Source organism: Sebastes umbrosus, chromosome 23, assembly GCF_015220745.1.
Source record: "Sebastes umbrosus isolate fSebUmb1 chromosome 23, fSebUmb1.pri, whole genome shotgun sequence".
Taxonomy (NCBI): domain Eukaryota; kingdom Metazoa; phylum Chordata; class Actinopteri; order Perciformes; family Sebastidae; genus Sebastes; species Sebastes umbrosus.
Genome location: NC_051291.1, coordinates 7,837,027 through 7,849,862, shown reverse-complemented (window position 1 = coordinate 7,849,862; position 12,836 = coordinate 7,837,027). Strand labels below are relative to the sequence as shown.

Below are 12,836 nucleotides of genomic sequence, written 5' to 3'. Positions count from 1 at the left end.
GTGCGTATTCATACAGACTGTAGCATCGGGTCCTCTGGCAAGAAGCGGTGACGTGATTGAAGGTTTGAGGAGCAGATTTATCATTATGTTCCATCCACCTGCCAGACTTCTATAATGTAAGAGAAGTTTTTAATCTTTTGTCTTGCCTTTCAGCCATACAGAACCTTTGAGAATAGCACAATGACAGGTTCTTTTTGTGATGAAATGAACAAATTTATGCTCGTTACGAATATAATGTTAAGGAAAACACAACAGCGAATCGGCGAAGATCCACAGAAACCTCTCTGGAGGGTCACTGTTTTCTCTAATCTCTTTATTAAAAGTGGCAAAATAGACAAGTTATTTGCTTAAACTTATCATTAAGAAGTAATTGTTGATTTGCACAATGTAATGACTACATCTACGTTTAAATTGGTTCCCCTCAATATGCAATTCTGTCTGATAATCTAAACAATGCTAGCTAATGCTGTTGCCACTTTAATGAAATAGATCTTGTAATTTATCACAGTGACCATTTACTCGATTGACAAAAATAATCATCAGTTCTTATTAGAGATAAATCATTTAAGCCGTGGGGGAAAAAAGCCAAACATTTTGTTGTTTCAGCTTCTCAAATGTGAGGATTTGCTGCTTTTCTTTAGTCTTATATAGGCTAATTGTAAATTGAATATCTTTGGGGTTTTGAATGGACGTCACTTTGGCTTCTTGGAAAATTTAATGAGCATTTTCCATCATTAATTGCAGCCCTATTAACCAATTAGCCTACATTATATCCTGATCACATGGCTTAGCTTTATCTTTACATCACCTAACTGAACCGGCATGAATCAATTTACTGCTCTTAGAGAGGAAGAGGCTCGCTTCTGTCCTCGTGGCATTCAGTGCAAATCACATGAGCATACCAAGGTCCAAGTATAAAACGTGGGCTTTCATTATCAATCAATGCAAGGCCCCATTGTCATAAGGAAGGGCACGAGGTCAGGATTTATCCTCCATAGACCTCGCTGTTTACATTAACTACATTCTGTTGGTCAGGGCCAGCATGTCTTATGTGGAAGGAAGGTAAAAGTCATGATTTTCAGCCACTTGAGAACGTTTCCAATAATAGACAGATAGAATATATAATCCACTCAGAAAGTGCATTGGGTTTTTTGATGCCAAAGTAACACAAGCGTTTACATTTGCTTTTTCATTCACCTGCTTTTTTTGCCTTGAAAGTGCAGAATATTTTTGAGAATCTGGAGCAAAAACCAGCACAGTATGCAGTGTACACCTAGCTGCACACATGCTAACAAACACATGCATCTCATATTAAATGCAATATTAAACAGCTGCAACACAAGTTGCATATTAAAACTGCCGGTTTCACATGACTACACTGCAAATTGTTCATGTTTTATTAATGGATGGATGCATTTTGTTTGGCGAACAGGAGGAAAGGATTTGTTTGGAATTCCAAGCAAATGAGGAGATTTGATTGCACGAGTGTTTACCAGCAGTACATGAGAACATGCGTTCCAGGCTACCCGATGCATTTCCACCGCAGCAGCTGACACGCCTGCACATGGTGAGACAGGTGTTCCTAAGCCTTTGGCAAACACAGAGGAACATACACATGCAGGGTCTTGCTATACCTCCTATCATCACCCGTGTTATTCGATGTGGATTGTCATCATAGTCTCTCAGGTAGCAATAATAGTGAACGCTATCATTCTCAATGTGGTTTTAAGCTGGTTTTTGGGGAGTTGTTGGCACGGACAATCAATTAGCAGTCATCTACCCGAGATGCCAGTCAGGACATGGCTGAATCAGTCTTAAAGGGTCAGTTCACCCAAATTACAAAAATACAGTGTTATCGAGCTTTCATTGTATATAAGAAGTGGAAGTGTCACTGTGATGTCACCCCATTGGTTTGTGGACTACGGTTTTGAAGCCTCAAGTTCAGGGCCGTCACCATCTTGGTTTTTGCCCGTCACCATCTTGGTTTTTGCCCGTAGCCATCTTGGTTTTTGGCCGTCACCATCTAGGTATTTGGCAGTTGTCATCTTGGTTTTTGGCCATTGCCATCTTGGTTTTTGGCCGTTGCCATCTTGGTTTTGGGCCGTCATCATCTTGGTTTTGGCCGTTGACATCTTGGTTTTTGGCCGTCGACCTCTTGGTTTTGGCCGTTGCCAACTTCGTTTTTGGCCATCACCATCTTGGGTTTTGTCCGTTGACATCTTGGTTTTTGGCCGTCGCCATCTTGGTTTTTGGCTGTAGCAATCTTGCCACTTTTCAGAAACTGGTATCAAGACATTTATTGGTTTTATTTCTCCAGGTTTCAAGGTATCTCTCTCAAGAACACATTGTCAACAGTTTTAACTATTCAACTATTGAGGTATGTAACAGGGACACTGTATCTGGAAAGGTGAATGTCTGCAGATTTGTTTTATGTATATATTTTTTCAATGCATTGAGCACCACAAGCATAATTCTATTCATCTCCACTGGTTTTGGGTGGAGGCTGAAATCTCTCAGACTGATTTTTCAAAACCCGCATGTGGATAAATAAAACCAAAACTTTGCAATTTGCATGCCTATTTTCCAGAGTAAATAGGAAATATGGTTTTGTATAAGTAATTGTGAATAGATCTTTAACACACAACAGGACACAGTGCTTGAAAAGAGACTGATGTGAGACTAAGAAAGAACTCGTTTTAGATAAAACAAGGTGGCATATCCGAAATGTGTTGGAAACAAGCAGGGGAATAGTAGGCGCACAAATTATTGTGATGCCTTCTTTTATCGTTACCTTGTGTGACACTGTCGTCAGTTCACAAACGTGTTGGATTTGGGTTATGAGCCGTCATCTCGAACAACAGCCGTGAGCATCAATTCAGGCCCTGAACATGAAAGCCTTGCGATGGGAAGGGAACGCAGCCGATTAAGATGCAGCCGTTGGATTAAATAATGTCCTGGACGACCCCAAGTTCTGTGGAGGGTCAAGTGCGGTGAAACATGCAGCGTCCTCCCCACTCTTGGGACACGACGAGCCCCGAGGCGCTGATGTAGGATCAGCCTTTCCCATCCATACGCTGACCTCGGTCCTCACAGGCAAATATACAGACTGACCCCCGAGTAGAGCCGCGGGCCAAGTCCCACCCACGCCGTACACTTACCCCGCTGTATGTGTGCACACTGAGCACATTTTCTTTTTTCCCAATGACCCAGATACTCATATTCTTCCCCCAGAGAGCCGCCTCTCTCAGTCTAAGAGAGGCTCATTATTTTACTGGAGTGCCTCCCCTCTTTTCTCCTACGGAGGAGGGAGGAAGTGGGGCAACCTGGTAGACGTGCTGCACAGGGGTGCATTCAAGCCCACTCCGGTTCCACAGGGAGGCATACTGGATCCACACAATTAACACGGCGTAAAATAGAGTCAGCAAATTTGCAGCGAAATTACGGGCTGGTTCATTATTACCAGGCTATCCCCATGCGTAATTGCACCTCTCCAAATTTGGCCAACTCATTTGATTGTAAATCACCTAACCGGCCACGCTTTTATTAAGTTGCCACAGGTGTGATATTCTATTCTAACAGTCTGCAGTTTGTATCCCCTGAATCATGATGTTGCATTGTAGTTAATGGGCGGTCAGGCTGAAAACTACCCCGCATTAAAGGACCAGTGTGAAGCATTTAGATGGATCTATTGGCAGAAATAGGAGCATGTTTTCTTTAGTGTATAATCACCTGAAAATAGAATGAGCCGTTTATATCTACAAAGGGAGCAGGTCCTCTTCACGGAGCCGGCTGCCATGTTTCTACAGTAGCAAAACAAACCAAACACTGGCTCTAGAGAGATGTTCGTGTTTTTGCTTCGGCTACACGCTTGGCACACAAAAGTTTCAGTTGGTTGCAATCTGCAACCTCACCACTAGATGCCGCCAAATCCTACACACTGCACCTTTAAAAAAAGTGGTTATTTTAGGTAGCAGTAAGATAATGATGGTCAACTTTTTTGTCAAGCACAATGTGAGGGATAATGGGGATGCAAAATAAGAAGTGGACGTAGTCACTGTGACGTCACCCATTGGCTTGTGGACTGCCGTTTTGAAGCCTCGAGGTCGGCCATCTTGGTTTTTGGTCGTCACCATCTTGTTTTTCTTTGCAACCGGACATTAAACGAGAGGGTGGAGCTAAGTACGACCAAAATCACCCTAAATCATGTGAGAAGTAGGCTCATTTTTCTCACTTCTATACAATCAGACTTATTTTTTGCAACCAGAGGAGTCGCCCCCTGCTGGCTATTAGAAAGAATGCAAGATTAAGGCACATCCACATTGGCTTCACTTTCCAGACACGGAGGTTGCTGCTGCCTGAACAGCACCTAATCCCATGTTATTGCTTCTATATGTCATTACATTTTTGGCATTATGGTTTACGGTTTAAGACCTGCTCTATATATATAGAGCGTCTCGAGATAACTTCTGTTATGATTTAACGCTATATATATAAAAATAAATTGAATTTTTAGCAACTTTTAGGGAAATTGTCCTTTTTGTGGAACACAGTATACTAAGGTTTGAAACTGCAAGGTGAATGGCTGCAGATGGTTAAATATGGTGTCTGATGAGAGAATATATTTAATGTTATAATTGTATCCAGTGGTTTAAAGGATGGATATCTTGTTGTTTGAAGGTTCTGGTGAAGAATATAAAACAATCTAAGCCTCCTTCTATACTTTAAAGATGTAGATTGAAGATCATGTGTGTCCTTATACATAATAATGGGGGCTAAAATGGTTAAAGACACACAAACACACACACACACACACACACTGGTTTAGACAGCCATGCATGGCTGAGGAGACCTAACAGTTAAAGATCAGCTGCAGCGTTATTCTGCGCCACGCCTCCACCAGCTCTCCAGCTCTCCAGCTCTCCAGCTCGGCACCTGGTCTCTCCAGCAGCAGCAGTCAGTCCGTCAGTTGCGCTGTTGCAGAGCGGATTTGCAGAGAAGAGAAAAAGAAGCAGCAGCAAGCAGAAGCGAATGGGGGAGAAGAGGAAGAGGAGGAGAATGTGACAACTGCTGGATGCGGACAGAGAGTGTGTGCGGCTTGGCTACACACACACACACACACACACACACACACAGGCCTGGTTCTCTTGCACCTGTCCGTCTCCGTCTCCAGCAGGCGCAGTTTTGGGGCGAGAGAGAGAGCGACGCTCCTTTTTTTTTTATTTCTAAGGCAGGAGGCGCACATACTGTACACACACACACACACACACACACACACACAGGGCAGGCTGGCAGCAACATGACTTCATCCTACAATCTGGATTTTCTGCCCGATATGATGGTGGAGAGCCGCCTGCTTGTTCCCGGAGACAGAATGTGAGTTATTATTTTATCGACCTCTTTTCTTGGTGTTCTTGTTTGACTGTCCGATGTTGGAACCATTGCTCCGCTGGGCTTGGAGATGTGACTGGAAATCGGGGTCACAATTAACGCTTTTGTGACTTGCACATCTCTATGTGTCATTGTGTTAGTTGTTATTAATATCCGTCGATAAATTGCTCTTGGATCGCAGGAGGAGCGCCTTATTATCAGCTCTATAGACAGACAGGACGGTGATGAATGAACGCCATTATGGGGGAATTAATGCGCACCGCCGTGAATATAAAGCTCCTCTTTTGATGAAGCTGTGTTTATCTGGCTGCATGTCGTCAAAGATTGTTGCAGGAGCATTTTTAAAGCGCCGGCTTCCGTGGATATATATAGAGGTGGAGTTGCTTTGATTCGCGGCTGCCGCCCATCCTCATGTCTCTGGGACCGTGCAGCGCACCATGCTGAGACACATTAAAAGACCACAGAGTCTGGTTCTCAGGGTGGTTTTTTTTTTTTGGTGCATGTTATTCTCCACACTTTGGACACTTGGATGCATTGGGGGAAAAAAAAAGCATTAAAAAAACGCGCAGTGAATAGAGAGAGGAGAAGCAACACAGAGGCTGTTTTTGCAGGAATGCATGGATGATTCGTATCCCGTGTGTTCCAAATTGGATTTGTGTGTAATTCAGTTTAAACTCTGGAATTTCTCGAGCATGCATGCAGGGGACAAAGGGAGGGTTTCATCCCAACATCATGGTCATGCGTTTTTTTTTTGTTTTTTCTCCTCCACAGAGCATGTCCCACTTCTGTCCCCTCAGCTCACAAGCCTGCTTGTTGATGGGTCTTTTTTTTCTCCCAGCAGAGAAAATGTAGTTCTTCTTCCCTTTCATCATCATCATCATCTTGTGAAGGTCTTTTCTTTCTTTCTTTCTTATCAGTGGTGTATATGAAGGGATGCAAACACTTAACTTCTGGTGACTCATGGTGTTAAAGAATAGACGAAACGTAATGAAGTGTGAAATGTGTGTGTGTTTGTGTGGGAGGTGTTGTTGTGGGAAACAGATTTAGTATAGACTCATAATGCTGCACAAATATCACTAAACGTATACAAATCATTGCAGGCAGCTGGAGATGAGCTACGTTAGATGCTGTGGAGTCAACTTACCGTAAAACACTGTGTTTAAATTGCAAACTCGCTATTTAGTACCTCAGACTAACTTTGATTCACTATGAAAATATCACATTTAATCCATAGAAATAATCATATCACATTCATGTACATGTCATATAGTGCCACAGTCAAACTATCATCAGGGCTGTCAATCGATTCAAAATATTTATCTGTTCGAAATGTACCTTAAAGGGAGATTTGTCAAGTGTTTAATACTCTTATCAACATAGGAGTGGGCAAATATGCTTGCTTTATGCAAATCTATGTGTATATTTATTATTGGAAATCAATTAACAACACAAAACAATGACAAATATTGTCCAGAAACCCTCACACTGCATTTAGCATAAAGAAAAATGCTCAAATCATAACATGGCAAACTGCAGCCCAACAGGCAACAACAGCTGTCAGTGTGCTGACTTGACTATGACTTGCACCAAACTGCATGTGATTATCATAAAGTGGGCATGTCTGTAAAGGGGAGACTCGTGGGTACCCATAGAACCCATTTACGTTCACATATGTGGAGGTCAGAGGTCAAGGGACCCCTTTTGAAAATGGACATGACAAGTTTTCCTCGCCAAAATTTAGTGTAAGTTTGGGGCGTTATTTAACCTCCTTCATGATGAGTTAGTATGACATGGTTGGTACCAATGGATTCATTAGGTTTTTCTAGTTTCATATGATACCAGAATCTTCACTCTAGCTTTAAAACTGAGCCCGCTACAACCTAAAAGTCACGAGTTGCGTTAAAGAAATTAGTGGCGTGTATACAGATTTGCGTTAACACGTTAACCCGTTAACCCGTTAACATTGACAGCCCTAGACTTTACTGAGTGAATTTTGGATATCTCTTTTTATCACTCCATAAATCAGAAAATTCCATCAACAACCATAAGAAAAATTCAATTTCCTCCATGTTTTAAGGAATAAAATGTTGTATATATCAGGCCATGAATGATATATGAACAAACCCCTCTGTAAAAACCTTCAGAATATAGATAGGAATGAAACCGGAATGTTTGGTAGATGTAAGTGCTGCTGAAGTGGAGATTTCTGACTCAGAGTCTGAGAAAAAACTTCATAAAACTGCCTTTAAATATTGTAAAATTGCATACATTTTGCAAGACACTACAGGGATAACAAAAAAAAGTAAATGAAATGAAACTTCCCCAGTTGATTACTTCCATCAATACAATTATTTTATGTATTACAAGTTTTCTGACATTTTATGTTTAAATATACAAATGAGTCATTATCTAATGCTAACTTTTGGGGAATTTAGGAGACATCTACAGATGTAAATAGACAAAGTAGTAAAGGTGTTTTTAAATTTGGATGTTTTCTTTCCACTAGTCTGAAAGAAGACATGTTAGGGAAGCAAAATAGCTCAGATCTTTTACCTGTAGTGTCTCTCCTATACTAGATTGTTTCCATTCTGGCATAAAATTATACAAACACCACAATTTTAGAAGAGAAAACAACTTATAAACTTGTAGCTGTTGCTTCTTTTTAAGGTGACACAAGCCCAAAAAACACTCCTCTACATCACCAAAGCATTATTATAAAAGTATACTACAGTAGATCAAAAATACCTAGAAGTATTTCATATAATAAAACCGCCTGAATCATAGAATCACTCATATTCCTGTTTGCACCGTGATGTAAGGCCAGGCCGTGCACTTTCCCCCGCGGTGTCTCCTTCCATTGACTCTCCCATGTAGTCTATTATACCCTGATGCTTTAGTGATGAGACGGCCTTCTCATTAATCAGTGTCATCGGCTCTGACGGCGTGGGCCCCGCGTACGACCGGCGGGGGTGGACGAGGAAGCCGTCATACTCCCAGCCGCCGCCCTCCTCTTCCTCCCCCTTCATGTGTCTTGCATCACCAGTTGCGGGTCTATCTGCCCCGGAGTGAAAGGATTTATGAATAATGTGTGTGTTAGACGGTCTTATCTGTAGCCTCTCTTAACCAGCCTGCTGAGGAGGCGGACAGGTTGAACCAGGCGGCGCTTACGGAGATGACACTTACGTGAACACGCCTCTTGAGCTGGTGATCTTCTTTTATGTTTAATGGCACTATTTTCCCTTTAGCAATGTAAAAAAAAAAAAAGCATGCCGGACCCATAACTTCCTTCCACCGGGATTTGGCAGCATTCCCGCTTCCTGTGGCGACTCCCCCGGTGACGCTGACAGCTCCTGACAACATCAAACCTGACAAATATTAGCTGAGATCATATGAGAACTAAGTGGAACTAACAGACTAATCTCTCTCCAGTCAGTCCTGTCAGGGCTGGGAACATGAGAAGGGGTGTAAAGTGAGAGATTCAGGAGAAATGGAGCAGGACCTCCGGCCTTTACTTTCCACTTTAACTCCATGTCTGAAGCCTAAACTGGGGTCGCTCTCTGGGAAATATGTGACCCCCCCTCACCTCCGTCGACACTGTGTTGAATCCCCAAAACTATAAGGTTCTATCACACTTCTAAGCTGCAGGACAGACAGTTTTAGAAATGGTTTCTTGACAGCAATGACTGAATATGTCGCCAAAATTCAAGTAAACACGAGCACAAGGTTGCTAACTTTAACAAGTACACAGTGTGCTGCGGGAAAACACGAGACAGACTCGCAATAATGCTTGAAAATGCCACGTTCTCGCCAAGTGTGTACACAACCCACCGCCGACACAGACGCGCCATTGCTTTTTCTGAGAAGGGAGAATGTATATGAAGGTCTTTACGACCAGCCTCTCCACCCACTCATGTGTCCTCTTCCCCTTCCTGACCCCCTTCCCAAGCCTGAAAGGACACAAATCACGAACCCAACAGCTGAGCGAGTACTGTGACATACAACACAGGGTTCTCGTGAGAAACATATCTGTTTGTTTAGATGAGGGGGCGGGACGGACGGAGTGAAAGAACGCCTGTCTGCCTCGTCTATGTCAAAAACAATACCACAAAAACCTTCTTCCGTTTGATGAAAACGAACCAAAAGACTTCAATAAAAGCCATTCAAATAATTCATCATTGGATGCATTACTATGTGAATTAGCAGGCCTTGATCCAAAATGTCACTCTGGAGTTAAACAGCAATGTGATGAGCACAAGAATTGCAATTTCTGACATTCCTCGCAGTAATTCAGCAAAACAAATTTTAAATAATGAAATTCATAATGGACTCTGGTCAAAGGAAATCAGCCCACAACATCAACAATGTCACTTTTTTTAATAAGATTGCAAAAACATTAATGCCTAAGGGACTTTATTTCCTCAGATTTTATCTTCTCAGACAGACTTTAGTCCAAGGCTGCAGAATGTCGCCCAATAAAACCATCACAGCACTTTAAGTTTAAGGTTACTTTATTGTCTCCAATGGGTGAAAATTGTCTCAGAGAAAGGGAAATGGCGACATCGAGACCAGACATCACAATAGAAACCAGCCAATTAATCACAACCCGTTAAGAGCTACAGAAAATCGAGGTATACATCTCAACACATACACACTTAAGTACATAAAGAAACATGAAAATGAGCATGATATTCCCGCAGACACCAAAAACTCTGAGCTCCAGAACTCCAGCTGAGTTCACTATAAATATTTGTCAGAATATCTGTTCAGTTTTATTTACATTGATGTGCAAATGATGTTCATCATCACACCAGTCAACAAACCTGTCTACTTCAGCTTTATAGCTCACTCCCAACTCGTCAAATACTGACGCTTGGTTGATTATGACGCTCTAGGTACCTCTCTGGTATCAGTTTTGGACGCGTCAGGTACGACGTGTCAGTTTCCGCTCATTACATGTATACTGTCTTTTCAAAATGATCTTACATACTCACAGGAACAGGCTGTTCTTATACACCGTTTGTAACTATACCTATGAAATGTAATGCACTTTATTTCGTACATATCCCACGAAATCAATTCATATGTATTCGTGGACCAGGAAGTATAAAGAGCGACAAACGCCACGTAAGGAGGAGGTCAGGGTGGATGGGTAGGTCAACAAACACCAGACTTTCTCCCAGGAGGCCGCTGTTCGTATCCCGTGTGAAACCAGAAGTCAACGTTGACTTATTTGTCACGTAACTTCCGTACTTGAGGAACGCCAGACGATATTTTCCTAAACCTAACCAAGTAGTTTTGTTGCATAAGTAAACATAAAAAGTAAACCTACATTGGAAGTTTGAAATAAGTGCATTTGTTACATAAAAGAAGAATGTAAGTTGCGTAAAAAAAACTAGGGTAAAATACATCAGCGTTGACTTGGTTTCATACGGGGAAACAAACAGCGGTCTCCTGGGTTTGTTTGACCCAACCAACCTTCTGTCCTCTCCCGCCCTACGCGGCCTTTCCCGCTCTTTATACTACGTCAGTTGCTCTGACCATCTAATAATGACGCAGATGGGTTTACATTGGAGTTAGTTGAAAGCCTGGTGCGTCCCATACAGACACTAAAGAGCGCCTCGGTGCATTGCTTTCAGACGCCGAGGGCCACTGACCAAGTGTAGGTATTTGCCAAGTTGGCAAGCTGATAATGTTGGAGTTGCTTTTGAATATTTTTCCTATACTCTTTCTGCTTTTAAATGCTACATGCATTTCTTGCAACATAACATAAACAAGTTGAAAATATCATTTATATTTTTCATGAGAGCCAATGTGGTCACTCCTGTCCTGTCCTCGCTCCAATAACCACCAAAAACTTCCTCATTCAGGGTCTGATACAGATCACGTCAGGTTAAGAGCTTCACACAGACAGGTGATTATTGATCGCAACATATTGATCAACTGCATCTTAACCATTATGTAGAATGTAGATAAGAGTTTATGGCTATTTTATGGGCAGTAAAGACGATCAAACTGATACATCAGACTAATCCTAGAAGTGAAGAAGAAGAAGAAGAAGAAGAGATATGGGGGAGGAAGCAGGGTGAGAATTGACATGGGGCCGACTGGGAGAGGAGAATTAGAGGGGGAGAGGTGTGAAAGAGGGAGAAGGAGTGATGGTTTGACAGCATCCGACTCCCTGGACGGACAGCCGGTCCGATTTGAATTGTGTCTTATCAGATGTGGAGGTTAAAATGAGAGGAAGAAGAGAGAATCAGTATTGGTGGTGGTGGCAGTTTTATCTTCCTCCCAAGCAACAGAGAGATTCACTCTCTATTGTGACGATGACACACACACACACACACACACATGGAGGAGAAATGCATCAGCAGCAGTAGAGGAAGCCCTCCGTCATTTCTGTTATGACTGTTTTTGTTCATAATATTGTTATTTAGGCGGGAAACACGTACAGTATGTGTGATATACGACATGATGGAGTCGTCTTCACGCATCACCAGCTGCAACGTCGCTTTATGTCGCTTTCTCTCGCCCTGTGTGTGTGTATGTGTATGTGTGTGTGTTGTCATAATGATGAATGTCTTTGCTCTGCTGGGGCTCAGGAGCAGTTGTCTGTGGCTGACACCGCTGTGTGTAGGTGGTGATGTATCACGACCGTGTGTCTGAGGTCTCTCTGTGGATGTGTGTGTGTGTGAGCAGGTATGTTTATGGACACATGATGGGGTCAACCAGCATCTTTATATGTCATAAGAGGTGTGTGTGTGGGGGGCCTCGACATGCTTCCTGTGTCTGTGCTGCTACAAGTATATATCCTGTCTTCTACAAAATGATGTTCCTATACTAATTACTCAATTACGTTTCAAGGGAAACATATTTTCTCCCGGATTAGGGTCGCAGTTTTAACGTGGTTAACGTTGTAAATTGAAAAAACACAAAACATCGTGGTTTGGCTTAACATCTTTAACGTTATTTAAAATATATGAATGTTGACGGGACACGAACAGGGACACGATACTCGGAGGCTGGATGCTGGGACGTCAAACAGTGAAGCATGTCCTGTGGAGTAGACGCGCCGCTTTTGAGCAACTCTTGATGCACGTCTCCATTTAAAATAATTAATTTGTGCGTGCAAAAGACGCAACATGTAGGGACGCTCTGGTAGCTCAGCTCTGGTTGAGCGTGTGCCATTAAGCCCTTACCGCAGTGGCCTGAGTTTGAGGCCCTTTGCTGCACATCACCCCTTCTCTCCCCTGCCTTTCCTGTCACTCACTATCAAATAAATAAAATAAAAAAAAATAAAAATAATAAGACGCAACATGTGAACACCCCCTAAGGAGGGCCCAAGTCCTCTCTTGCTGTTCTAGCTATCATCTGGAACTTAATGAGTTTCTCTCATTAGACTTGTTGTAAAGCAGAAACACGTTCCCGGTGTTGTCTGTAGTCTAAGCTTA

At 42.4% G+C, this 12,836-nt stretch overlaps 1 protein-coding gene across 30 annotated transcripts in view; it reads left to right on the top strand.

Annotated features, from left to right (window-relative positions):
• Positions 1-12,836, top strand: part of celf2 (cugbp, Elav-like family member 2) — a 227,166-nt gene that overhangs the window by 71,971 nt on the left and 142,359 nt on the right. For 6 of the 30 annotated variants that reach the window (XM_037760397.1, XM_037760405.1, XM_037760394.1 and 3 more), the window contains exon 1: positions 4,300-5,373. The exons of 2 other annotated variants lie outside the window; for them this stretch is intronic. In XM_037760397.1, coding sequence (XP_037616325.1) covers positions 5,072-5,373 — 302 coding nt within the window. In that variant the 5' untranslated portion in view covers positions 4,300-5,071. Of the gene's footprint in view, positions 1-4,296; positions 5,374-12,836 lie in introns of those variants that run through there. 22 more of the 30 variants (XM_037760399.1, XM_037760410.1, XM_037760398.1 and 19 more) reach the window with 11 other exon arrangements.